Below are 27,826 nucleotides of genomic sequence, written 5' to 3' on the forward strand. Positions count from 1 at the left end.
ATCTCACAAGAGAGTCACTCCTGCTGCTGCTTTAGCTGTTTGGTCTGTGGTGCTGTCTGTGTGAGGTAGCAGTACATTTGTGATTTAGTCCAGTCTCGCAAGCTGGGTGACATGGTGGATTTGTCTGGTTCAATTTTTGAGCAAGTTAGGGTAGAGGACCCAAAATAGAAAGGTCCTTCTACTAAGTCTACGGTGTCTAGTCCCATACGGACTCAGAAAGCGGAGTTGCGCCCCAAATGCAAGACATTCTCCTGTCAGTCACCCCGGAGAAGTTGATCCAATGGCATTGTGCCCAGAAATGCATGAAAGTACATCATGACAAAACAGCAGTAGATCTGTCATTTATGCCAGGAGACCAGGTGTTAGTTTTATTGCCAGTCCCCGGCTCATCCTTATCAGCCCGTTTTTCAGGGCCATATATTGTGGACCAAAAACTCAGTGACACCAATCATGTTATAAAAACACCAGATCGCAAATGCTCCTCCCGTGTGATAGCAATTGAACATTTGCAAACATTTCTAAAAACATGTTTTTGTTTTGTCATTATGCAGTATTATATGTACCTGTAGGTTAATGAGAAAATTTTTTTTAAATCCATTTTAAACAATTTTTATCATTACAAAATGTGGAAAAGGTGAAGGGATCCAAATGCACTGTTTGTTTTATAAATATACACAGAGCAGCCATAACATTATGACCAGTGTTACGTCCCCAGTGCTGTCTTTTGCTCTGTGTTCGTATGTGTTTTTGTGCCTTGTTGTTCTATGTGGTGGTTGCAGGCTAATTGGCTTCCTGATCGCCGATTGCAGCTGATTGGTCGGGTTTCAGGCTGATTGGAGAGCCCCTATGCCCGCTTGTCAGTGGTTGCAGCTGGTTTAGCCTGCATATAAGCCACAGTTCTGGTATCTCACGAGAGAATCACTCCTGCTGCTGCTTTAGCTGTTTGGTCTGTGAGGTAGTAGTACATTAGTGATTTAGTGCTTTGATTGTGTGTTGTGGCAATTGTTTATGTTAAAACCTTTTTCATTTGTTTCAGGGGGGAAGGGGAAAGCCATTGTGCTTTAGGCAAGAGGCCCTGGGGCATACACCTCCCGTAGCTTTACTCTAAAACCACTAGGTAAGACCTGGGAGGACCACCCCCTGCAGTTTGGTTAGAGCACCGGTTCAAGAGGTACTAGTTAGGTTAGTTCTCTGTTTGACAGGTAAGGTAGGATTTGGGGGCTTGGGTTTATTTTTATGTTCTTTGCTTTGGTTCCGTCCAGCCCCTTTTCCCTAATTTACCGTTGTGTTAAATAGTCCTGTAAACGGTAGTCCTGCCTCTGTCGTCCATACTCATACCCACGACCCCATTCCAATTCTGACAATTCCTAGGGTGCCTCACGTGTAGCGGGGTGTTGCGCGCGCTCTCCTCCGGGAGGCGTGCGTAACACCAGGTGAAGTGAATAACACTGAAACTCTCGTTATCATGGCACCTGTCAGTCGGTGGGACATATTAGGCAGCACATGAACATTCCATCCTCAAAATGAATGTGTTAGAAGCAGGAAAAATGAGCAAGTGAAAGGATCTGAGCAACTTTGACAAGGGCCAAATTGATGGCTAGACGACTGGGTAAGAGCATCTCTAAAACTGCAGCCGTTGTGGGGTGTTCTCGGTCTGCAGTGGTCAGAAACCCTTGAAAATTAGTCCAAGGAAGGAAAAGTGATTAACCGGCAACAGGGTCATGGGCAACCAAGGCTCATTGATGCACATGGGGAGCGAAGGCTGGCCCGTTTGATCCAATCCAACAGACAAGATACTATAGCTCAAATCGCTGATGCTGGTACTGACAGAAAGGCGTCAGAAAACACAATGCATTGCAGTTTATTGCGTAAGGGGCTGCAGACCAGCAGGGCTTTTTCCCAGAGAGACCAGTTGTTGTGGAATGTTCGGGCGATTCCTGTATAACACACAGACTTTGTCTCCACTTTGTCTCTTTTAGGTTTTCAGTCTCTTCAGTAGGATCTATTATAAGAAGACTGGCCCATGGGTATGAAGGTGAAGTGCATGGCAATGGATAGAGGAACCATCCTTGCTGTGTTTGCCTGGCAGGCTCCCATCTCATATGGGGTCAGAGTCACTGGCTTAATATATTACCCATGCTGGCCCAATCACATTGCGATGGGAGATGTCTGGGGTATACACAACCCATCTCAGGGTGGTTTTTGGTTGGCTTGGCAAGGTGGGTAGAACAAGTCCCTACATTTTATCTACATTAGTTTATATGCTGGGGGAGTAGGGGTCCTGTCTCAGTGCCCATTTTACATTGTATTAATATATGTGACAGAGGATTAATGTCAATATAAATTATATACTGAAGTATTCTTTTGAATCTAAGGTATGCTCAATTGCTGATGCAAAAAATACTTTATAAAATACATTTCCTTGATTGATTCAAGCTCTGAATTCAGTCTCCAGTTACCTCTTCCTCCTCATCCTCCAGGGGGACACCAGACCTTTCCTTTCATATTCCTTTGACCTTTTTGTCTCGAAAATATCTGTTCAGTTTTCCAAAATAAAATGTACAAGCACACACCTCCTTTCTTTATGATTCCCAGGCTTTATTTTATCTGTCCATGTTAATAAAACATATTTCAAAGAGTAACATGGAACTGTTGTGGAAAATCTACAACTGAAACTGGGAACTCTGAATAATCATCCAACTTGGAAATCTAAGTCAGAAACTCAGGCAATATGCCAGAGATTCGCCTTCATGACCTTAAGATTCTTGATGCCGAAATGTAACACTGTTCTTTCCATGCCTCATTCTGAATAAGTAAGAACTGGGAAAAGAACAATGTCAGTAATCTTCAGGTTGGAAAGTTGAGATGTTGCCCGAGTTGGATGATCTTTCTGATCCATCACCCCCAACCCCATTTTTCAGTTCCCAAAAGTACTAATGTCATAGTTCAGAGAGTTCACAGTTCAAAGTTTTGTTGAACATTGTCCCACTTGTCTTGAAAGCACAACATTACACACTTTTAGCCACTGTAATATCAATGGACATAGGAACAAAATACTAAAATATAGTCAGAGTAAAATATCATTTCAATGTGTTGTACAGACAGAAATACTACTATTAATAAATCTTAGCTGTTTCAAAGCCTTCCAGAGGTAGTGTATTGTTTCTACATACTAGTGAACATAAAATTCTGTTTTCATTTACTTGATTTCCTGAGCAATGGTGTTGTGAATACGCATATAGGATTGATCAAAATCTTACTTTTAGAAGCTATTAAGTAATAACTTTATATTGTACACAATTACTTTAAATCTGTTGTTCTTATAAGTTAAGTACTTGAATAGGTAATAACTGTATTCAATTAATAATGATGTATTAATGGATAACTTCGAGCAATACGTTTCCCTTCATGACGACGTGTGGAGTTGACTGGGCCAAACATGGCTTGTATTTAAGGAAGTGCATCCCGGGATATGTAGTCAATAATTAACGAACAAACCCTCATTCCAAATGCGTTCCCCATCAAAACACAACAACGACCATGATGCTGATCGAAATTGCGCATGGGCATGGGATATCACAGACAGCTGATAACTCATCTATTATGCTAACGTTAGCTACTTCGCTGAAATAAAAGGTACCAGAAATCTGCGAGCGAACCACCACTGGAGCCACTAGAGGAGAAAATAATAAAGTAAAACCTGTAATTTTTTCTCATATGCGTATTTGAAATGATGGGATGCATTGCATATCGAGTTGTTTCTCTAATATGGTGAATATATAGGTTGCTTTCTGTCAGCCTGCCCTCTCGGCGCCTTGAAACAATGCATACAAAGATTAGCTAGCCAGCTACTGTAGCTAGCTATGATTTGTTAGGCTAGTAGCCAATGTTAGCTAACGCTACAATTATCTTAAGTTCGAACTGTAAGGTAGCTAACCCAGTCTTAATATTTTTAGCACTTCTAAAACGCACTAGCTACTAGTTTCATTTTAGTTCTACTTTGTGAAGTAATGTGTAAGTAAGCTCTACGTGGTGTGCACATTTAGGATTTTGCCGATTGAGAGGCTAGTTAACAAACTAGCTAAGCTAGCATGCATTCCCCTGCCCGCCATCTTTTTAAAGGAGTAACGTTGTGATGCACAATCATACATTTGAAATAGCTACTATTTGTGAGATAGAGGGTGTAGCTAAATCTTCAGTTCAGTTTGTTGATAGTTGTTTTACGTTTCATGTACCAATATCATTTTTTTGTTTAAGCGTGCTTTTGGGATACAGTAGCTAGCCATGTTCCTACAATTAGACGTGAAATTGAAGTGTTTTTTTTATATATATATGTTGATCTCTACAGTACATCATTGCTGTTGGCATCTAGCTTAATACTCACGTCGTCCATTTTACTTATATTAAGTGATTGACTGTCGTAGGGTAAATGTAATGTTTATATAGTTCTCATTTATTTATTAATTGGTCAAAGTTTATTATAGCTTCGTTACCACTGTGTAAAATACTGGCCTATGTTGTTGACTCTGATTACTTTACTATGAAGTTGCTATCTGAAAGTTACCAAGTCTCAAATGTTTTTAAACACACATCATTTAATTTTCTCATTCCAATGTTTCTCTGTTTGTTTAGCAGGGTGCAGACACTCAGGTCATGAGATGGGATGTGCCTACTGCTGGAGGAATAAGGAGCTGAAAGAGGAGCAAAGCATCCATTGAAAACTCTATACTCTCAGACGTTTTGCAGAACAGGAAAGAAGTGGTCTCCTGTTGCCAGTATGTCGGCTGTTCCTGCGGCCGCCCCGGCACTTGTAAACCCTCCGCCACCAGAGTTCACCAACCCCAACAAGCCTGGCAGAAAAACAAATCAACTACAGTACATGCAGAATGTTGTTGTTAAGACTCTATGGAAGCATCAGTTTGCATGGCCCTTTTACACACCTGTGGATGCCATCAAATTATGTCTTGCCGTAAGTGACTTAGTAGTTTTCAATTAATTTGAATGTAATCAGTTGTTGACAACACTCCTTTTGATTTGAAAAAAGCATTTAATATATTTGCCCAATTTTTACATATTCAGTGTGACTTTTAAGAAATCCACGTCGTCATCATTGGAAAATATAAACATAGAGAGAGAATTTAAAAGCTTACAAACAGGGTTGCCTAACTATATTAACTTTTTTCTGTGTTATTTTAATATACCTATATATTAAAACCAATTCAGTTTACCATTACATTTAACTCACATTTAACTTCTAATTAATACCACAAAGATGGCCACTCTTGAACCCCTGGTTGAATGTTAACTAAAATAATAATGTCAATTTATCTTTCGATGATTTAAAAAAAAAAAAAAAAATGTTGGATTTCTAGTTCAGTTTAAAACATATATATTTTGGTTGTTTTCAACATTCTTTGTTGTGTGGACCTTCAACTAACTTTGTGACACTATCTGGAAGTGAACATGTTTTATAACCATTTTAGTGCATCAAAGCGGAATTTCACTCATTTTTACATACATTTTGTATCATAGTATTTTTTTCATTCAGTATCATAGTCAGCGGCAAGCAATTATTTTTATAGTAAAAACTGTAGGGTGGGAAGAAGCAGGAGGGAATAGGAGGAACTTAACCTTTAAATCAGCAAAAAAATTACACCTACCATCTATTCAAAAGCATGTTATGTCTCAACCAATGGCATTCACAACAACAACAAAAATGCAGTTTGTTTCTAGATAATATACATTCATTGTTAAAACATTTACATTAATCTGTTTGTAAGAGTTTGCATGATATCAATGTATATATTACACATTCTGAGTTCTACTAAGGAAAAATATGTATGAAAGAGTTTATATCAGAAGGGGTGCATTGAAAAAGGGACTATGTTCAAATGCCTTTAGCCCTGTTTTATTGGTAGTCAGGCATTTGGGTTTGCTGTGACATTTGAATGTAAAACAGTGTATTACACGTTAAGTAATAGCCTAATTATATTACTGTGCGTGAAGGGATGAATCCACTTATGTTTCAACCAGGGCTCGCAACTAGATTTTTTTTACATTTTGAAATACCAACATGGGTTTAGGTCATTTGCAACGCTATGTAATTTCTTTATTTCTGATACAGACAGTTGACATTACATAAACCATATTTTTAGTTATTAAATATTTTCCTAATTGAACTCTAACTTAAACGACATCATATTCCATGGGGATGCTATTGAGATAATATATTCCACCACTCTCTTCCCATTTAACAACATAACACCACAACAAAGCCTACTAAAAATCGTGTGTTCCCCAGACTTCACTTTCTCTGCTTCACCCACACTTTCATCCTATAGTAACTAAATATAACGTCAGCAAGCCAAACATGCAGTTACCTGATCATAACTCAAACCTGTCTACCATACACTTAGGCAGCTAGTAAAAAAAATGGTGTAGCTAGCTAGTGAAGTTAGTTCACGTTTGCGAGCTATTCTCAGGACGGGCTGTTAATTTAGATACCGGTCAAAATTGCCATAGCAACTCCTGGAAAATGCAGCCTCAGTCAGCAAGCAAAATTTGTATTCTAATATGTCTAAATGCCCAAAAATACAATGATTACATTTTTTATAGTTTTACATTTATTTAACCTAAATTACATAATTGTTTGAAACCTGAATGTTTTACATAGCCTATCTTAGCTTTCTTATAACACAGCTAAAATCCAACCACAGAAAAAAAGCAGATTATTTAGATTTGCAAAATTTCTTTCCTATTTGATTTACAAAACATTTATTGGACTGTCCAAAGGCAGTAAGGCACAATCCTGTAGTTGCACCTTCCCTCATACACTTTTTACCATTAGCTATAATCAATATATCCATCTATCATATTACAAAAACAGCTCTCATCAAGTGTGCATTTGAGAATGGTGTTCTCTCAATGCGCCGCCAAACTCCCCGATGAATGCATTGCAGCGCTTGTAATGTGGCTTAATTATTCATAGTTAAGTAACTTTTAAGCTAAATATGATGATTTCTTCTGGCCTATCATCCCACAAACATCCCAAAGCCTGTGTTGAACCGTCTCAGACATATTTGTTATCGTCCCCAGAACAACGTTAATTTTAAGGCCTGGTTTCAACATTCATCAATTACATTGTTTCTTTACTGGCTATTTAATTACACAGTTATAGTGAGTGTTTTTTGCTTTTGTCATACAGGACTATCATAAAGTTATCAAGAGCCCAATGGACATGGGAACGATAAAGAAGAGGCTAGAGAATAACTACTACTGGAGCGCCAGCGAATGTATGCAGGACTTCAACACTATGTTTACCAACTGTTACATCTACAATAAGGTAACTTATACTCTTCATTGAAAAACAACAAGAAAGCAAGAATAGTGTGAGTGAGCGATCAGTCAAACCGCAATTTCTGCTACCTGTTAATCTCTGGATCTAGAAAGCGAGCATAATGTATGACTAAAAACCATAGTATGCAATGCACTGAAGCAAACCTGCTGCTTACTACGCTAACTTGAACTTACTTAGCCTGGCCTGGTGAAAGACGGGGCTTCACTGACAGATTCTTGTCTGTCACTACATCACCAGAACTGTCACCAGATCCTTCTTTGCCATGGATTTTAAAGTGAACAAGTGATAAGATATTAAATAGTTTATATCAGTGGTTCTCAACATTTTTGCCTTAATGGCCCCCTCCGTCCAAGAAAATGACGAAAGTGCATGTTGTTGTTTATTGCTTGTTGTCAGTGTCATCAGCCTACATTTCTTGATTATTCACCTGTTAACATAAGTGAATTGGCTTAAAAAGATCTATAAAAAAAAGTGTTATATGTAATAGCAAAACAATCAGCAAATATATTGGAAAGTTTGAGTTATCTTTGCTTGACATCAGCATAATGTTGCAGTACACTGCTGTTCAGCTGCTGTATTGGTTGTGTATTGGAAAATTAAAGAATCATATTTCGGTGACAGTCCCCTCCCAGTTGGTCCTTAAGGCACAGTCATTTTTTAAAACAATCCATTATTCAGCTCTTTCTCAGTCAGTAATTAGCATTATTAGCGTCTAACAAATGAATGAATGGAAACCTTACATACCTTTTTCGCAACGCTGCATTGCAAGTGGAAAACAACTCTAAAACACTCCAAACTAAGACAAGTTGTGTTGTTTACTTGAAAGAACATGACAATGTTTTATTCCTCAAAGTAGTTTACATTTTTCGCAATATAATTATCAAATTAACTGGTACTTTTCCTATGTTTTATAGATTTCGCCTTTAGTCTTCTAAGTGAACGTAGGTCACGATCCTCTGTATTAAAAGGTTTCTCTCAAAATTTGTATGACTCGTTGGCAAATTTGCTTGATTGATAATCCCACCATACAACTCGGGAGAGCAGAGGTATGCAGAGCGGCCTGAATTTAATTAACTCAAGATCTTCGAGCAGGCAAAAGAGCAAGCAGAAGTTGACATCGATACAAACAAAGGAAATCCAAAAGTTCAGTTTGTTTATCAAACTCACCGAATAACACAGCACAAGGAAATGCTTGTGACATGACACATGCAGCAAGAATTAAGAAATATATAAAGCAATAACATACCTAAGTGTAAACTAACAGCAATTTAAAAAAGCTAGGTGAAGCAACTTATCTTCACATAGCTTGTTGAGGTTCAAGTTCACGCCCACCTTGATGACATCACTGCTGAAGAACAGAAGCTGTTTATGGTGTCTGTAGCAAATAGTTTGCTAGTTCCAGTTTGAGTTCAGCCAATTCCCCCGGCTGTTTCTTCAGTGTACAGTTTAAAAAATCGATGCAACCAATTCAGATTTCTTAATATAGTTTGAAGTGTTTTGAAGTCGTTTCCTGATTGCAATGCAGCAAGTGGTATGAAAAGTTTCAATTCATGAATTTGGACCATGCTATTAACGGTAATTATGCCTTGTTTCCACTGGTGCCAAACACTGGTGTTTTACCCTGAAGTCCAGGCTTTTTTCTGTTACCATTGACAAGGGCCAGCACCATTCGGCCACTAGGCGGTGGCCGAGTAGCCCGGCTCTCACTTGGTGCCATGCCCCGGACTTTAGGACTCAAGACGGAGTTTGCGGGTTGATGCGTTACGTGCTGTGAAAACGTGGCATGTTGTGCAATTCGAATAGCGATGTGCATTGTTTGCTTTATCATTTGCTTTGTGTATTGTTGGCTTCTCGTTATGGTTTTCATCTCATCTAACAAACAAATCCATGATAAAATTAAGAAAATATAGCAACAGTACAGGGAAGAAAAGACGGAAAGAGTTGGAACAATCGAAGGTGGTACGATGCCATTGACTCAATAGAAAAATGGGGATCTGAGACCGCAAAAGTACCTCAGAATTCTCCCAAATCCTTCTATTAAAGGGTAGATAGTTTTGACAAAATACATCATTTACAAACTACATGATGAATTCACTGGCTTCCAGTTGCGTTGTCACAAGTGTTGGTGAAGGAGCTGGTCTCAGGAGTTTGAGGAAGGCATTGTATTACATTTCAAACACTGTATTGTAAACAAACTGAGCATGGCGTTATTGTTTATTTTATTTTACTACCAGAAAAATACAAAAAAAAATCATAACTGAAAAACCAAATCGTTTTGATAGTTTACTCCTCCCTCCTTAAGTCCTTGGTTCCAAATGTATAGTCGAAACAGGAAAGTCTATAGCCAACGTTAGCATAAATCACCGGTGTAGCCCTGGTACACCAGTGGAAATGCGGCATTAGACTGGGACAGATTTAAATAATGGATTGTTTGAAAAAAAATTATTCTATGGGCCGTCTGGAACATCTCTTGTGAAATAAAATTTTAGAAAAATATCAATTTAGGACTAACAATCCTTTTATTTTTATATTGGTGTAAATAAAAACATTACACAAAGTACTTACACAAATTGGTCTTTTTGTGTATGTACACACAAACAAAAAAAAATACAACCCTTTTTCCCAAAAAGTTGTGTGGCTGTGTAAAATAAAAACAGAATGCAGTGATGTGCAGATGATTTCATAGCTATATTAAATTGACAATAATACAAACACCACATATCAGACTGAAATCAGCCATAACATTATGACCACTGACCGGTGAAATTAATAACACTGGTAATCTCGTTATCATATCTTTTTGTTTATTAACACTTATGATTTTCAAATATATAAAATCAACTTGAGGTGCCCATCCATCCATCATCTTCCGCTTATCCGGGGCTGGGTCGCGGGGGCAGCAGTCTAAGCAGGGATGCCCAGACTTCCCTCTCCCCAGACACTTCCTCCAGCTCTTCCGGGGGGACACCGAGGCGTTCCCAGGCCAGCCGGGAGACATAGTCCCTCCAGCGTGTCCTAGGTCTTCCCCGGGGTCTCCTCCCGGTGGGACGGGACTGGAACACCTTCCCAGGAAGGCGTTCCGGAGGCATCCGAAACAGATGCCCAAGCCACCTCAGCTGACCCCTCTCGATGTGGAGAAGCAGCGGCTCTACTCTGAGCTCCTCCCGGGTGACCGAGCTTCTCACCCTATCTCTAAGGCAGTGTCTCCCGACGTTTTTCAGTTACTGTACCCCTAAAATGTTTTTGCACTGCTTTCAGTAGCCTTAGCCTTGCAGCTCAGCTCACGACAACATCATCCGCAAAGAGCAGAGACGAAATCGTGTGGACCCCATATTCCCGAAGCACCCTCCACAGGATGCCGCGAGGGACACAGTCGAATGCCTTCTCCAAATCCACAAAACACATGTGGATTGTTTGGGCGAACTCCCATGAACCCTCCATCACCCTGCAGAGGGTATAGAGCTGGTCCAGTGTTCCACGGCCTGGACGAAAACCACACTGTTCCTCCTGAATCCGAGGTTCTACTATCGGCCGTATTCTCCTCTCCAGAACCCTGGCATAGACTTTCCCAGGGAGGCTGAGAAGTGTGATCCCCCTATAGTTGGAACACACCCTCCGGTCCCCCTTCTTAAAAAGAGGGATCACCACCCTGGTCTGCCATCCCAGAGGCACTGTCCCCGACTGCCACGCGATGTTGCACAGGCATGTCAGCCAAGACAGCCCCACAACATCCAGAGACTTGAGGTACTCAGGGCGGATCTCATCCACCCCCGGTGCCTTGCCACCGAGGAGTTTCTTGACCACCTCTGTGACTTCAGCGCGGGTGATGGACGAGTCCACCTCTGAGCCCTCATCCTCTGCTTCCTCAATGGAAGACATGACGGCGGGATTGAGATCCTTGAAGTACTCCTTCCACCGCCCGATGACATCCCCAGTTGAGGTCAACAGCTGCCCACCTCTACTGTAAACAGCGTTGGTAGGGCACTGTTTCCCTCTCCTGAGGCGCCGGATGGTTTGCCAGAATCTCTTTGAGGCCAGCCGATAGTCCTTCTCCATGGCCTCACCGAACTCCTCCCAGGCCCGAGTTTTTGCCTCCACAACCACCCGGGCTGCAGTCCGCTTGGCCTGTCGGTACCCGTCAGCTGCCTCAGGAGTCCCACAAGCCAACCAGGCCTGATAGGACTCTTTCTTCAGCTTGACAGCATCCCTTACTTCTGGTGTCCACCACCGGGTTCGGGGATTGCCGCCTCGACAGACACCGGAGACCTTATGGCCACAGCTCCGAGCGGCCGCTTCGACAATGGCGGTGGAGAACATGGTCCACTCGGACTCAATATCTCCAGCCTCCCTCGGGATCCAGTCGAAGCTTTGCCGGAGGTGGGAGTTAAAGATCTCTCTGACAGGAGACTCGGCCAGACGTTCCCAGCAGACCCTTACAGTACGCTTGGGCCTGCTGAGTCTGTCCAGCTTCCTCCCCCGCCATCGGATCCAGAGTGGTGACGAGTCCATCCTCTCTCAAGGAGTGTGGTTCCGGAGCCCAGGCCGTGCGTAGAGGTGATCCCGACTATCTCTAGTCGGAACCTCTCAACCTCACGCACGATCTCAGGCTCCTTCCCCGCCAGCAAGGTGACATTCCACGTCCTTAAAGCTAGTTTCCGTGTCCAGGGATCGGGTTGTCTAGGCCCCTGCCTTCGACTGCCGCCCGATCCTCTCCGCACCGGCCCCTTATGGTCCCTCCTGTGGGTGGTGAGCCCACGGGAGGGCGGCCCCATGTCGCACCTTCGGGCTGAGCCCGGCCGGGCCCCATGGGGAAAGGCCCGGCCACCAGGAGCTCGCGTACGAGCCCCAACCCCGGGCCTGGCTCCAGGGTGGGGCCCCGGCTGCGCCATACCGGGCGATTTCACAGAACTCAAAATGTTGCTCATCATTAAGGGGGTTTTAAACCGCTCTTACTCTGACCCGTCGCCTAGGACCTGTTTGCCTTGGGAGACCCTACCAGGGGCATATAGCCCCAGACAACATAGCTCCTAGGGTCACTCGGGTACTCAAACCCCTCCACCACGTTAAGGTAGCAGTTCAAAGGGGAGTATAATATCTTTTTAACAACAGTAGGCAGCTTTAGCATTTCTTGCTTTGTCTTAGGCACATGAGCAGCTGTTGTGCTTCGGTGGAAGTAGGAAACCACCTTCCTGATCCAAGGAGGCGGTCCATCCTATTGACTGAGATTCCCTTCTGTGATGCCAAATTCACTACTTGTGCAAAGCACCCTATATGTGTGCCCAGTCCTGCCTCATTCACTGCATTTATTAGATTTTTGGCATTATCAGTTGTGATTGGGATATTACTAGTACTGGGCCTTTATCTTCCATTCCTCCACTGCTTGTCAGTTCCTGCGCAAGATGAGTGCTTGTGTGACTCGTAGAGGGGGCTTATCTGCAGCACCGGACTTATCATCTCCCAGTCTGCTGTGATGAAGTGAGCGGTTATCGTCACATAGTTCTCCGTTCCCCTGGACGTCCACCCATCTGTCGTGAGCGCAACAGAGGATGCTCGGGATAGTTCATCCACAACTTTTTTCTTCTCCTGCTCATAAAGATCTGGCACAATCTTTTCGCTGAAGTGGGTACGCGACGGGATGTCGTGACGTGGCTCAAGCACTTTCCGCATGTTTAAAGCCCTTGTTTTGCACAACCGAATATGGCCTCATGTCTGCACCTTTAAACACACCGATAGTGTTTGTGATGGCTTTAGCCCGGTCTGCTTAAATGCCATGTTGATAAGCGGTTGTTGAGCAGCTTTCGTTTTCACTCCTGTGAGTGAAACACCGGGGTGATGTCGCTTCAAATGCGGGGCCATGCTTGATGTGTTTCCACTGTCATATGGCTTTCTTGTGCCACAGTGCCTACACACGTCATGGTTTTATCCACTAACCTCTTTGCTTCATTATATTTGACAGGGAAGCCAAAATGCTCCCATACAGGGGGGGTTAAAAAACGCAGGGCGTTCAAGCACCTCCGTTCCTCCGCTCGCCATGACCACGCTGTGTGTGGACTGAACATGCGCACAACTTATTTTTTTCATAAATCAATCCGCGGATCACGTGTGTGCCGAACCGAAGATATTGATCCGAACGGATCACGGATCAATGACGATCCGTTGTACCACTAGTTATCATGGCACCTGTCAGTGAGTGGGATATATTAGGCAGGAAGTGAACAGTCTTTCCTCAAAGTTGATGTGTTAGAAGGAGGAAAAATGGGCAACCGTAAGGATCTGAGCGACTTTGACAAGGGCCGAATTGTGAAAGCTAGACTGGGTCAGAGCATATGCAAAACTACAGCCCTTGTGGGGTGTTCCCGATCTGCAGTGGTCAGTACCTATCAAAAGTGGTCAAAGGAAGCAAAAGCTGTGAACCGGCGACAGGGTCATGGGCAGCCAAGGCTCAATGATGCCCGTGGGGAGCGATGGCTGGCCTGTGTGGTCCGATCCAAACAGACGAGCTACTGAAGCTCAAATTGCTGATAAAGTTAAAGCTGGTGCTGATAGAAAGGTGTCAGTGCATCACAGTTTGTTGCTTGTGGGTCTGCGAAGCCACAGACCAGTCAGGTTGCCCATGCTGACCCCTGTCCACTGCCGAAAGCTCCTACAATGGGCATGTGAGCATCAGAACTGGACCGCGGAGCAATGGAAGAAGGTGGCCTGGTCTGATGAATCAGGTTTTCTTTTACATCACATGCATGGCTGGGCGCGTGTGCGTCGCTTACCTGGGGAGCACATGGCACCAGGATCCACTAAAGGAAGAAGGCAAGCCGGCGGAGGCAGTGTGATGCTTTGGGCAATGTTGGGAAACATTGCTGGGAAAACCTTTGGTCCTGGCATCCACGTGGATGTTATTTTGACACGTACAACTTGAGCATTGCAGCAGACCATGGGCACCCTTTCATGGCAACGGTATACCCTGATGGCATTGGCCACAAAGCAAAAAATGTTCAGGAATGGTTTGAGTAACACAACGAGTTCAAGGTGTTGACTTGGCCTCCAAATTCCCCAGATCTCAATCCATTCCAGCATCTCTGGTGGACAAACAAGTCTGGACAAACAGGTCCGATCCATGGAAGCCCAACCGTGCAACTTATAGGATTTAAAGGATCTGCTGCTAACATCTTGGTGCCAGATACCACAGCACACTTTCAGAGGTCTAGGGGAGTCCATGCCTCGACGGGTCAGAGCTGTTTTGGTGGCAAAAGGGGGACCTACACAATTTTAGGTAGGTGGTTATAATGTTATGGCTGATTGGTGTATAAACCCATCTTGAGTGTGATGCCAGCAACATGTTTCAAAAAAGTTGGGACAGGGTCATGTTTATTACTGTGTTGCATCTCCTTTTCTTTTAACATCACCCCCTGTAAGTGTTTGGGAACTGAGGAGACCAATAGCTTTCGTTTTGAATTAAATGTTTTCCCATTCTTACTTTATTGGATTTCAGCTGCTCAACAGTTCGGGGTCTCCTTTGTCGTATTTTCCGTTTAATAATGCGCCAAATGTTTTCAATGGTTGATAGGTCTCTACTGTGGGCAGGCCAATTTACCACCCATACTCTCTTACTTTGAAGCCATGCTGTTGTAATACATGCAGAATGTGGTTTGGCATTGTCTGGCTGAAATAAGCAAGGCCTTCCATGAAAAAGATATTGTCTGGATGGCCCAAATGGCCCAGGGACAGTAAAAAATCTATTTGGACTAATAAAACTATTATTTATACATACATATATATATATATATATATATATATATATATATATATATATATATATATATATATATATATATATAACTGTCCTGATCAGGCCATTTAATTATTTTCTGGACATTGAAACAAATAATCGCATTATACACTTGACATTCTCCAATTGTTTGCACAAATAACTACATTGCAGCTCTTTGCGTGTGCTCTTGGCCACTCGAGTGATGTGATGCATGGCTGTCTTGTGTTGTTTTTCAATAAAACTTTTAACATTTCGGGCAAATCACTCAAGTGAAGAAGGCAGCAAAGATTTTTTTTAGGTCAAAAACATTTTTAGGTCAGGGCTAAACATGATGTACCTGTTTCAACCTCGATGGAACTCCGATGCACTGTGTTGTCTGTCATAGGTTTCTGGCAAGAGAGGACAAATGTGGGTCTTTTTACAAAGGTACTGACAACTTTCACAAACAGTCCCTGACCAGCCATGCCAATAGCAAACAGCAACTGGTCTGCATGACAGCTAAGAGTTTGGCTGGCAATCCGACTTCAAAGCCCTTGACCGTACTGGTCAGGAATTTAAATGCAGATACCCATTGGGTGATTGCACGACTTAACAACCGCATACCTAGTAACTAAGATGGACCGGCCATTCGCCTTGTTCCCCAGGGATGAATGTTTTAGTGTTTTGTTTAAAAGTGAAATGTTTCGTTGTCTTTTTATACATTTCTATAATTAGAAAATGTCTATAATTAGGAAAAAAAAGTTTAATATATCCAGAATGCACTTCATAAAGACTCAACCAAATACTCAACCTTTGGAAGGATGGACAGTAAAATGCTTTTTGGGCCAGTAAGTTTAAAAAAAAAAAAAAGAAATATGTTGGACCCTGGGACAGTTTCACATTTTGCCTCAGTCAATCTGAAATGAGCTCAGAGAACCCAGCAGCATTTCTGGATCTTGTTTATACACTTCTCAAAATAATTAGGGGAACATTTAATTATCACAGTATAACAAAGTCAATTAAACTTCAGGGATATCAATCTGTCCAGCTAGGATGCATAAGTGATTGTGAATCAGTCTCACCTGTTTTGGTGCAAATAATAGTGAGAACAGGTACACTGGAGGGACCCAAAAAAGGAATGGTTTTGCAGGTGGTGGCCACAGACATTAGTTCTCCCCTTATCCTTCCTGACTGATTCTTCTCTAGTTTTGCATTTTGCTAGCGTCCTTGTCACTACTGGTAGCATGAGGCGGTACCTGCAGCCCACTCGGGATGCACATGTAGTCCACCTACTCAAGGATGGCTCCTCCATACGAGCCATCGCAAGAAGGTTTGTTGTCACCCTGTACAGTCAAGAACATGGAGGACATTCCTCGTGTAACGGCCCGTCTCCTGGTGAGTTGGACAGGGCCATAGAAGGGCATCAATCCAGAAGCAGGACCGATATCTATTCCTTTGTGTGAGGAAGAACCAGAGGAGCACTGACAGAGCCCTGCAAAATGACCTAAATGACCACCAAACTGCCTCTAGTGGGACCTGTGCTCACAGCCCAGCACTGTGTAGCTTGATTGGCATTCGCCAGAAAACATCAGATTTGGCAGGTCCAACACTGGAACCCTGTTCTCTTCACAGATGAGAGCAGGTTCACACGGAGTACATATGACAGACATGATAGACTCTGGAAACGCTGTGGTGAACATGATGCTGCCTGCAACATTAGGCTGGTGCAGTGGGCCCTGGGTTCCTCCTGGTGCAGGACAATGCCTGGCCTCATGTGGCCAGAATGTGTAGACAGTTCCTGGATGATGAAGATATTGATGCCATTGACTGGCCCTCACGTTCCCCAGACCTGAATCCATTTGAGAACGTTATGGATCAGTGTGTTCACCGCTGCCGCCAAGTAGCACCTTAGACTGTCCAGGAGCTCAATGATGCCCTAATCCAGGTCTGGAAGGATTTCACCCAGGACATTATCCACGTTCTCATCAGGAGCATGCCCAGACATTGCCGGGAGTGCATACAGGCAGGTGGGGGATATACACACTGAGTCACATTTTCAGTTGGCTTGATAAAATTCACACAAGTTGGAACAGCCTGTGATTTCAGTTGCAATGTCTAAAAAGTTTAGTTTGGAGGAAATTTGCCAAAGAAGGACATCAATACCAAACAAAAGGCCAAAGCAATATTGCAGTGGCTCAAGAACAAAAATGTGAATGTCCTATAATGGCCCAGTCAAAGTCCTGATCTCAGTCCTATTCATAATGTGTCTCTATTTAAAAATTGCAGTCCATAAGCATCATCCAACAAACCTTGAGCAAATCTGCCAAGAATGTGCCAGAATTACTATTGACCCTGCAACACTGTTACATGAGTATCATATACTTAGTGTGTTGAAACAAAAGGCGTTTCTACAAAATATTAAAAGGATGGTTTGACCTAGATTAATCTTTGGGAGAAATGTTGCTTACCCTGAGTTGTTCTTGAAGGTCCATGGAGTTATATCACAACAAGCCGTTATTCACCTTTTTCCCAGCCAAGTATTAGCATTGTCAAAATGCATGAATTGAAACTGCATCCCAAGCCACAAAAGCTGCATTTCAAGCTGAAAAACAAACTCCACAGAACCCTTGACGTGAATGGGTTAATAATGCAACAAATGACAACTTTATATGGGTTATTTAGAACAAAATTAAACAATGTCAAATTTAAGAAGTGTCTGAAAATTGCAATGAAAAAACAAAGTAAAATTTAGATTAATTACCAATTAAGAGTACATACCGTAAACATCTTTCATTATAATAAATGGTGAAGCAACCACAGGGAACTTCTCGTTTTCAACAAGTGTTGAGTTGGTTCTCGCTGCAGTTTCTCTTTAATTACTTAGTGGGGAGAACAAGTATTTAATACACTGCCGAATTTGCAGGTTTTCCCACTTATAAAGCATGTCTATAATTTGTATCGTATCATAGATTCCGTCACTCAACTGTGAGTGACGGAATCTAAAAAAAAAATCCAGAAAATCACATTGTATGATTAAGTAAATAATTTGACACAAGTATTTGATACAACAGAACTTGGTCAAAAACGTAATATTTGGTACAGAAACCTTTGTTTGAAATTACAGAGATCATACGTTTCCTGTAGTTCTTGACCAGGTTTGCACACACTGCAGCAGGGATTTTGGCCCACTGCTCCATACAGACCTTCTCCAGATCCTTCAGGATTCGGGGCTGTCGCTGGGCAATACGGACTTCCAGATCCCTCCAAAGATTTTCTGTTGGGTTCGGGTCTGGAGACTGGCTAGGCCACTCCAGGACCTTGAGATGCTTCTTACGGAGCCACTCCTTCGTTGCCCTGGCTGTGTGTTTCGGGTCGTTGGCATGCTGGAAGACCCATCTTGTCTGCTCTTACTGAGGGAAGGAGGTTGTTGGCCAAGATCTCGTGATACATGGCCCGATCCATCCTCCCCTCAATACGGTGCAGTCGTCCTGTCCCCTTTGCAGAAAAGCATCCCCAAAGAAAGGTGTTTCCACCTCCATGCTTCACGGGTGGGATGGTGTTCTTGGGGTGGTACTCATCCTTCTTCCTCCAAACACGGCGAGTGGAGTTTAGACCAAAAAGCTAAATTTTTGTCTCATCAGACCTTCTCCCATTTCTCCTCTGGATCATCCGGATGGTCATTGGCAAACTTCATACGAGCCTGGACATGCGCTGGCTTGAGCAGGGGGACCTTGCGTGCATTGCAGGATTTTAATCCATGACGGCGTAGTGTGTTACTAATGGTTTTCTTTGAGACTGTGGTCCCAGCTCTCTTCAGGTCAGTGACCAGGTCCTGCCGTGTAGTTCTGGGCTGATCCTTCATGATCATTGATGCCCCATGAGGTGAGATCTTGCATGGAGGCCCAAATTGAGGGAAATTGACCGTCATCTTGAACTTCTTCCATTTTCTAATAATTGCGCCAACAGTTGTTGACTTTTCACCAAGCTGCTTGCCTATTGTCCTGTATCCCATCCCAGCCTTGTGCAGGTCTACAATTTTATCCCTAATGTCCTTTCACAGCTCTCTGGTCTTGGCCATTGTGGAGAGTTTGGAGTCTGTTTGAGTGTGTGGATAGGGGTCTTTTATACAGGTAACGAAATTCAAACAGGTGCAGTTAATACAGGTAATGACTGGGGAACAGGAGGGTTTCTTAAAGAAAAACTAACAGGTCTGTGAGAGCCGGAATTCTTAGTGGTTGGTAGGTGATCAAATACTTATGTCATGCAATAAAATGCTAATTAATTATAAAAAAATCATACAATGTGACTTTCTCGATTTTGTTTTAGATTCCGTCTCTCACAGTTGAAGTGTACCTATGATAAAATTATAGACGTTTACATGCTTCGTAAGTAGGAAACACTGCCGATTTTGCAGGTTATCAAATACTTGTTCTCCCCACTGTAAATAAGTAGCAGCCATGCTGGAACAAGGAACACCCTAACCTGGGAGTATGTTCCAAAAATCTGTTGATAATTTGTTAGATCTTTTTACTGAAATACCAGCCCAACTATGCACTTCAGGAAACAATTTCAAGTGTTATTAAATGTGTCAACATTTTACTTAAACCAATCAAATCCTGTTTGACTTATTGTAGATATTTGTAGTTTTTGATTAGGCCATCTGACCATGTTCACCTTTATCTTTAACACACAGCCTATTTGTTCTTGTGTTCCTCTAGCCTACAGATGACATTGTGCTGATGGCTCAGGCTTTGGAGAAGATATTCCTGCAGAAAGTGGCCCAAATGCCTCAGGAGGAGGTGGAGCTGCTACCACCAGCCCCAAAAATTAAAGCTGCCCGCAAACCAGGAGGGCCTGTTAGTGCAGGTAATTCCCGCCTTTGACAGTTGGAAGGGACTTGCACTAACGAAAAGTTGTCCTAAGGGGAAATGGTCTGTAATTTACAATTGTTCGCTTTATGCGTCATAATTATTATTTATTTTTTACAGAGAGCCACGCACAGGCTGAGTCAATGGATTCACCCCCATCCTCTTACCCAAGCTCCCCTCCACTTGTGTCTCAGACACCTGTAATAGCAGCCACGCCAGTGCCAACCATCACCTCTGTTACCCCTGTCCCCCCTCCCGCTGCCTCCATTATGGCCGTTGTTCCCACTGCACAGCCAGTCATCAAGGTAAGTCCGGAAAGACTGGCCAGTCTAGTGGCTCCTTAGTGGATTCTTATTTTATTTTAGGACCGCACTCCTGGGGAATGGGTATATAAATAAGGCATATACCACGTTGAGGGAATATACCATTCCCTTCTCGCATTTTCCTTAAGAACAGTTCATAGTCTTATATTGGTCATAATACCACACTCCCTTGTGCCTTAAGGTTAAAATAAACCGAAAGTATGGTGCCAATTCATTTGTTTACTGTTTTAATTATGTTGGTTAACACTTATAATTACAAGCCGGCCTCTCTCGGGTTTATGGTATATGGCAAATAAACCACAGCTAAGGGCTGTAATCCATGTTGCATCAGGATCCAGATAAACAAATAGCCGCAGTTATTGGCCTTACATATGCCATGCCTTCTTAAAAACAATCTAATGTGCTTGCGTTTGACCATGTCTTTAACGCAGAAAAAGGGGGTGAAGCGGAAAGCAGACACAACAACTCCCACAACCTCAGCAATTGCGGCCAGTAGAAGTGACTCCCCTACCCAGCATGTGGAATCCAAACAGGGGAAAGTCTTGTCCAGGAGGGAGAGTGCAGTCCGGCCTGTCAAAAACCTTAAAAAGGACACAGAGGACGGCGAGGCGCCCCTGTCTGGCGGCAAGAAAGGCAAGCTCGGTGAGCAGCTCAAGCACTGCGACGTCATTCTGAAGGAGATGCTCTCTAAGAAACACGCAGCCTATGCTTGGCCTTTCTACAAGCCTGTTGATGCAGAAGCGCTCGAACTGCACGACTATCATGAAATCATCAAGCACCCCATGGACCTCAGCACTGTTAAGGTAGGTCCCCTGTTCACTCTTGACACACTCCTAAACCAGATCAAAGTACATTTTTACTTGATCACTGTTTTGTGTTTTTTTTGTTAGCAAATGTTTTCATGTTTTCTTTAAAAGAAATGGCATCCTCAGCTTGTGCTCTGTATCCACAGAAAAAAATGGATAGCCGGGATTATCAAGATGCCCAAAGCTTTGCCACGGATGTACGGTTAATGTTTTCAAATTGCTACAAGTACAACCCCCCCGATCACGAGGTTGTAGCCATGGCCAGGAAGCTTCAGGTATTATAAAATTCTTCAGACAGCCAAGTTGTCTCATTGGAGTACTGTCGGTTGAACTGGCCCTTTTTTGTCTTCTTGTTTTTAAGGATGTGTTTGAAATGCGATTTGCCAAGATTCCGGACGAGCCCATCGAAACCACACAGCCATCCACCACACCGGTGGTAAGCAAGAGTACAGAGAGCAGTGAAAGCAGCGGCAACACCTCCAGCTCGGAGAGCTCGGACTCGGAGGAGGAGCGGGCCACGCGGCTCGCAGAACTGCAGGAACAGGTGGGTTCGGAACAGGTGGGTTGTCACAACCAAGGACCAAGATCCAAAACACGTGGATGGATGAACAGGGAGATAAACCCCCCCCCCCCTCCCCATGAGATTTAGAACGCCACCACAAAATCAAAGCCACTCCATAATGTGCAGATTGTTTTCAGCCGGCCATCCACAGTAAAAGTGACAGTTAACCCTCTACCGCCACATGCTGCCAAAATCTGTTAGAATATCTTGGTATTATGGCGTGCATGCTGAAACTGTAGAGCTTACATTTAGAGCAATGTTTTACATTTCATTCATACCAATGGTCACAATTATTTAGCTCTGATGATGAAATAGTTCTGTTGTGCTGCTAGGATGTTAACATGATCTTTTGGAGTTTTTCTATCTTTGTCCCCTGATTTCCCCTTTGGCTTTCTTACCAGCAAATCACTGTGGAGCACCCCAATGGTAACAGGGCGGGGAAAAAAAACGGGTGTGCCAAACGTTTTCAGGTGATTTATCTCTTACTTCCCCGTCCCCACAAAACTCTTTTATTTTTGTACTGCACCTTGTTGAAAGAGCGGTAGAGGGTTACATTTGGGAATCAGATCTCTTTAATGGGTTCTAAGTGTGCTGGGTAGATGGTGTTTCCCTCAGTAGCAAGCGACATGTAGGCCTAGATAGTCCTTACTGAGTAAAAAAAAATTATAGTTTCAAGATGCTGTTTTAATTTTTTTTACCCAACATTGCATTACTTTTAGTGAAAAGATGATCACTTTCATGGTGGTGACAGAGTTGGCTGGTGGCAAATAGTGTTAGCAGAGGGTTTTGATGATTCTGGCAGTGATTTCAAATGCTTTTACTGCATTGTAACAGTTAATTTATAAAATTACTGTAAGACATTTTTTTGTAAGGATCTGTCAGTGTTCTCAATTCAAAAATCTTATTTTTCTGTTCAATATTTCTTCTGAAATCAGTCAATGTGCTATTTGGGTAGTCATTTGCTTCTTCATTTAAAGTGTTAGGTAGACAGGACAGGCTGGTGGCCGGTATGCTTTATTGCCATCTTTTTTCCCAGGCCAAATATTTACGTAGATGCTTCATTTGCATTCCAATATTGTATTGTTTTCTGAGATCAATGGATTTGCTGTTTATACACACTTAATTGTTTCCACTACATTTGTAAAATTAATTTGTGAAGCAATGTATTTAACATGTGTAGTTTTTACACAGATGAATGTGATAACTTGAGTATGATTTAATATGCATTAACTCATAAAACCCAAGTATCGGAGCAAACGCATGAATTGGCAAGAAAGACCCCAAGGAAACCTTCCCAGGTCATATATATAACTTATTACTGTCGTTAATGGTCCAAAACGAAAATGGCAGAGATTCTGCAGATTGCACTTGTCTACATCCCAAATTAGAAGTGTTAATTTAGCCAACACTGCAAGTATGTTGTCTGAGTTCTTGCATCAGCTATATACATCAACATTTGAGCTCCTTGGGTGACTCCTGACTGTGCTTCTTTCCTCAGCTAAAGGCCGTTCACGAACAGCTGGCTGTTCTTTCGCAGGCCCCAGTAAGTAAACCAAAGAAAAAGAAGGAGAAAAAGGAAAAGGAGAAGACGACTAAAGACAAAGAGAAGGACAAAGTCAAAACCAACAAGGGGAAGGCTGATGATGAGAAGAAGCCCAAGTCGACACAGCAAGCCAAGCCAGCTAATCAAAAGAAGGCTCCAGTCCGGAAACCAAACAGCACAGTGGCGGCTACAAGGTACTACTATTTACTGTTTTTCTGTGTCTCGTAGTTCCTCACAATCTCCTGAACACCATAAGTACTTTGCTCAGTACAGCCAGGATTAAAACCTGTTGTAAAAGACTGACCCTTATCCCTACATTACCTGGATCAAGACCAGTCAATCTATTGCTAACTACCTTGAACGTCTCGCAGTGCAAAACTGAACATCCCCACAGGGCAAAAGCTGTAGACTTACAATGATCTGACCAAAATGTTTTCAGGCAACCGAAGAAAGGGTCCAAGGTGGTGGCGGCTGTCAATGAGTCCGAAGAGGAACCGTCCCTTCCAATGTCATACGATGAGAAGCGCCAGCTCAGCCTGGACATCAACCGTCTTCCTGGTGAGAAGTTGGGCAGGGTGGTCCACATCATCCAGTCCCGGGAGCCATCTCTGCGTGATTCCAATCCGGATGAGATAGAGATAGACTTTGAGACACTCAAGCCCTCAACTCTCCGTGAGCTTGAACGATACGTCAAGTCCTGTTTGCAGAAAAAGCAGCGGAAACTTTTACGTAAGTAGCTCTCTCTCTGTCCAGCTTTTTTCCCCCCTGAAGTCCTTTTTCAGTCTCTAATGGTTACCTGCTTCTTCATGGATAAATGACGTCTTTCTCTGGCTTTTGCCTAAATGCTCTAAACCTTCCTCGTGTTTGTCCCCCTACCCTCCCCTTTGAACTGAGGTAAACTCACCCTTGCATACGACTAGCGTTGGTGGTTCATGAACACTTTGCTTTTAGCTCAGGTGAAACTGTCTCGTATGCAGTGCAGTTCGTAGCAATGCGTGTTCTTCAGTTGAATGCGACGCCAGAAGTATAAATCAAAAAGCACAATTCTGACTTTAACTGGAACTTTAGTTTCCGTCCAATTAGATTTCAAGTGGACTCATAACAATGGCCAAAACACAGAAACTAGATGTTAGAGCGGACAAAGACATGCAGCTTGTTGCCACATGCGCAAAAAATACATGTGGGAACTTATTACATGGCGCTGTGTGTCTCCCGCAGTCGGCATTGGGAAAAAGAGTGCCAGGTCTAAGGAAGAACTGGTTCAGGAAAAGAAGAAAGAGTTAGAAAAGAGGCTACAGGACGTGAGCGGACAACTGAACCACAACAAGAAACCGCCCAAAAAAGGTACCTGTGTTTCAGAGCTCCCACTGCGACAGGCTGCCAAAATGGGCTAGAATAGTTTAGGCAAGGGAAAACCTGATGCCTTGGTGGCTGTTTTGTTGTTGCTTTGTAGATTTAGATGTTTTTGTCTAGTTTTAAAGGCTCAGTAGACCCCGCCCCAACACACATTTCTAGCTAGGCATGGAGTTCATGTCAGGAAGCTTTAGTCATGGAGGGAAATGGAACAGATTTAGACCTTTCGGTACAAAACACTTTCTGACTGCTTGAATGGCTATCTATTTTTCTCCTAACCAAGAACCTCCTCTCAAATGCTTTTGGGTGTCTATTCTCCATGGCTCAATCCCAAATTGACCCCTAAGCCCTTCTCCATATATATTCATGGAGATCAGAGAGGATCAGAGTGGGATAAGTAACATGGTGAATCTTACACCTAGCCAATCAGAGGGCAAGGTGCAGGTATTGCCAGATTGCTTACACCTGTAAATTCCTTTCTGAATGCCACAAGTGCTGCGGCCTTAGGGTTTGATTTGGGATTGGCCCTTTTCTAACCTATTTGTGGCTGGGTGTGACGTTTCTTTGGACAACTACTACCATTCCCTGACCAATTGTCATTGAACAATGTCAACATAACCGCACCTACCATTGAAGTAGTAATTGGTGTCCTACTTGCTCAGCTCTAGGCTGTGTATAATAGTCTGTTGATGCTCTCCTTGAAAAGGATGTCAGTCTGTTTTTTCTTTGATGCCCTGAAATTGACCAAGTGCCTCTATATTAACCCATGCCTCACCACCTCCATTCTTCTGTGCAGAAAAGGCAGGATCAGCACCAGGAGGTGGTGCCTCTCGGCTGAGCGGCAGCAGTAGCTCCTCTGACTCAGGCAGCAGCAGTTCCAGTGGCTCCAGCTCAGAAAGCAGTGACTCCGATTGATCTGAGAAAGACCCTCTCCCCTCTAATCCTAAATCCCCCCTCTCACCCTAGCTAATTTGCCTCCCATTTTAGGTAGTAATCTACTTTACCCCCCCCCCCCCCCCCCCCCCCGGATTACTTTTATAAGATAATGAAAAGACTTTCAACGACTGAGGATATTGATAATGTTTTGTATTTAGAAATGCCTTTAGAGACAGAAAGTAGGAAATGTGTAAGAGGATGTAGCTGACTGAACATAGTCTGGGTTTGTTTTTGCTGGCCCTCAAAGGGAAATGCCTGGTATCACCAGAACAACACGTGTGTTAGTTATTTTAATTCAAGATAAAAAAGTTTTCTGCTTTACATGGGTGCTCATAGCTGAATCCTATTTGAAAGACTATGTTATATAAGTAGTAAACCTTTAAGATTAACACTAAGATTGATTTTGGTTTGGACAACAGAGATATACAGTCTCTCTTTCTGGGATGGCTGTTGCCTCTAGTTTGATCTTTGCCACCTCACAACATTCCATAAAAAATGTTGGTTTCATGGAAATGGTGATATGAAAAAATAATATTTTTATGGTCATACATCGAATTTCCAATGTAAAACAAATGGTTTTAACGATAATCTGACACAGAATTGGAAACTGTTTGTAAAATTTTCCACAGTATTTAAATCTGTTATGTCTCAAGGGTCTGTTCAATGTAATTGTGGGTTAACGCTCGACTGCGTTTGGATAGTACATTGACTTAAGAGATTTTACATTTAAATGTTTAGTAATTTAGCTGCCGCTCTTATCTAGAGTGACTTATAGTAGTGAGAGCACTACCCAGTGGGAATTGAACCCACAACCCAGAAATTGCAATTACCATGCTCTTTCAACTGAGCAACATGGGACTTGCCCCATGTGTATTTCCTGAGGCTGTTTTTATCTACACATTTGTGGCAAAGTAAAGTTGCTATTCGAACACTTTCCATTTGTCTAATATCTTTTGTCTCATTTTTCAGTAGTGTTGCTTTGGTGTTCAGCACTCAGTATGTGGACTAAATTAACTTTTCTCTTTTTATTTGGTTTGATTGCTCCCAAAGTAATTAACCCCTAGATGTACTAGAACCTTTTAACATCTGCTTCTCATAAAGAGGTCACCTGATGATTTGTCCAAAAAAAAAAAAAAAAAGCAGTTTAGACTGGTTTTGGAGTTTGACACTTCTGTAGTCACTGTTCTTTACATGTATCTCTATGCAGCCAGTGTTAATGTTAAACGGATGCTCCTAAGATGTCTAACACACGTCACACTCTTGTGGTTTGTTTCCCGGCCTGTTAGTATACTATTTGGCATGTGCCATATCCAACAACTCTTATTATTGAATGTAATAATGTCCTTTTTCTGTGTATGGGCTAGTCTTTCTTTTGAACATGATGGTTATATGCCAGAAGTAGGTAAATTGACACTTCCAGTATAGCCAGTTTCTTTTGAGTGAAGATCTATGGGCTCTCAGTCTCTAATGTATAATCGACTAATCACCACATGTACAAAAACTAAATTTGTTTTATCAAGACAAAAGTCAATCTAAAAGTACATATTATTTTGTTAATATCTTGGCATTTCAAAGACCTCTATAAACAAAACTAGTTAGATGTGTCATAATACACAATCTAGTCTTCCTTCCAAATTCTGAATAATTCATTCAAACTGCTTGTTTACCTAATACAATACACCTGTTGTTACTGGATTTTTACTCTTCTGTATCTGTAATTTCTGAGGTGGTGTGTTCTATCAATTTGAGATCATTTACAACTGCGGTTCATGAAGCTGAGATCCATTTCAGTTAGGCTAGTTGTTAGTAGTGGTGATGTTTTATCTGCTAAATTCCCATTAACCTCATTAGAGTTTCAGACAACCTCTTTCATAAAAAAAAAACAAAAACAAAAAAACAGCTGGGTTTGCCTGAGTGAAGTTGAGACTGGAGTATATATATAAGTATTTTCACCATATTCACTGATGTGTTTATTTTAGTTTTTGGTCAACATATAATAGTTAATTTTTATATTTTAAAATTATTTTATGTATTTGCATGCACTCCTGCCGTACCTTTTCTTAAATATTTTTGAGCACTGTATAGTAACTTCTATAGTAACTTCTAGACATCAGTCTTTGAGAAAACTAAAGATTCATGTTGTAGTTTTGGGGTTGTTTAAGGGTGAAATCACATGGGGATGCAGGGCAAACAAAAAGTGAATATTTGATGTAATTATTTACATGGAATCCCTTATTTTCTGAGTTCCTTTGTTTTCATAAATAAACCACATAAACATATACCGACTGTGAGCTCCAGGGTTTTCTTTATATCCCATCCACATCACAGATCTTT

The 27,826-nt window shown here is 42.3% G+C and overlaps 1 protein-coding gene and 1 long non-coding RNA gene across 7 annotated transcripts; both read left to right on the forward strand.

Annotated features, from left to right (window-relative positions):
• The first annotated feature begins 1,075 nt into the window (after nucleotides 1–1,075).
• Nucleotides 1,076–2,948, forward strand: LOC109615340. The gene is made up of 3 exons (XR_002196331.2): nucleotides 1,076–1,117; nucleotides 1,980–2,219; nucleotides 2,481–2,948. It is a non-coding gene; the product is annotated as an uncharacterized LOC109615340 (long non-coding RNA).
• A 610-nt stretch (nucleotides 2,949–3,558) lies between these two features.
• brd3b (bromodomain containing 3b) lies at nucleotides 3,559–27,773 on the forward strand. 6 transcript variants are annotated; one of them, XM_010864491.5, is made up of 13 exons: nucleotides 3,560–3,693; nucleotides 4,633–4,969; nucleotides 7,205–7,342; nucleotides 19,820–19,967; nucleotides 20,090–20,274; nucleotides 20,724–21,095; nucleotides 21,245–21,373; nucleotides 21,460–21,657; nucleotides 22,062–22,130; nucleotides 23,159–23,397; nucleotides 23,643–23,932; nucleotides 24,422–24,547; nucleotides 25,353–27,773. In XM_010864491.5, exons 2-13 carry the CDS (start codon nucleotides 4,778–4,780, stop codon nucleotides 25,469–25,471), a joined length of 2,205 nt encoding a protein of 734 aa, XP_010862793.1. In that variant the 5' UTR covers nucleotides 3,560–3,693; nucleotides 4,633–4,777; the 3' UTR covers nucleotides 25,472–27,773. The 6 variants fall into 6 exon arrangements, with proteins under 6 accessions (XP_010862796.1, XP_010862793.1, XP_010862794.1 ...); XM_010864492.5 differs by having other exon boundaries at nucleotides 4,636–4,969; XM_010864493.5 differs by having other exon boundaries at nucleotides 3,562–3,693; nucleotides 21,460–21,642.
• The last annotated feature ends 53 nt before the right edge of the window (nucleotides 27,774–27,826 follow it).

Source organism: Esox lucius, chromosome 13 (genome assembly GCF_011004845.1).
Source record: "Esox lucius isolate fEsoLuc1 chromosome 13, fEsoLuc1.pri, whole genome shotgun sequence".
NCBI lineage: Eukaryota > Metazoa > Chordata > Actinopteri > Esociformes > Esocidae > Esox > Esox lucius.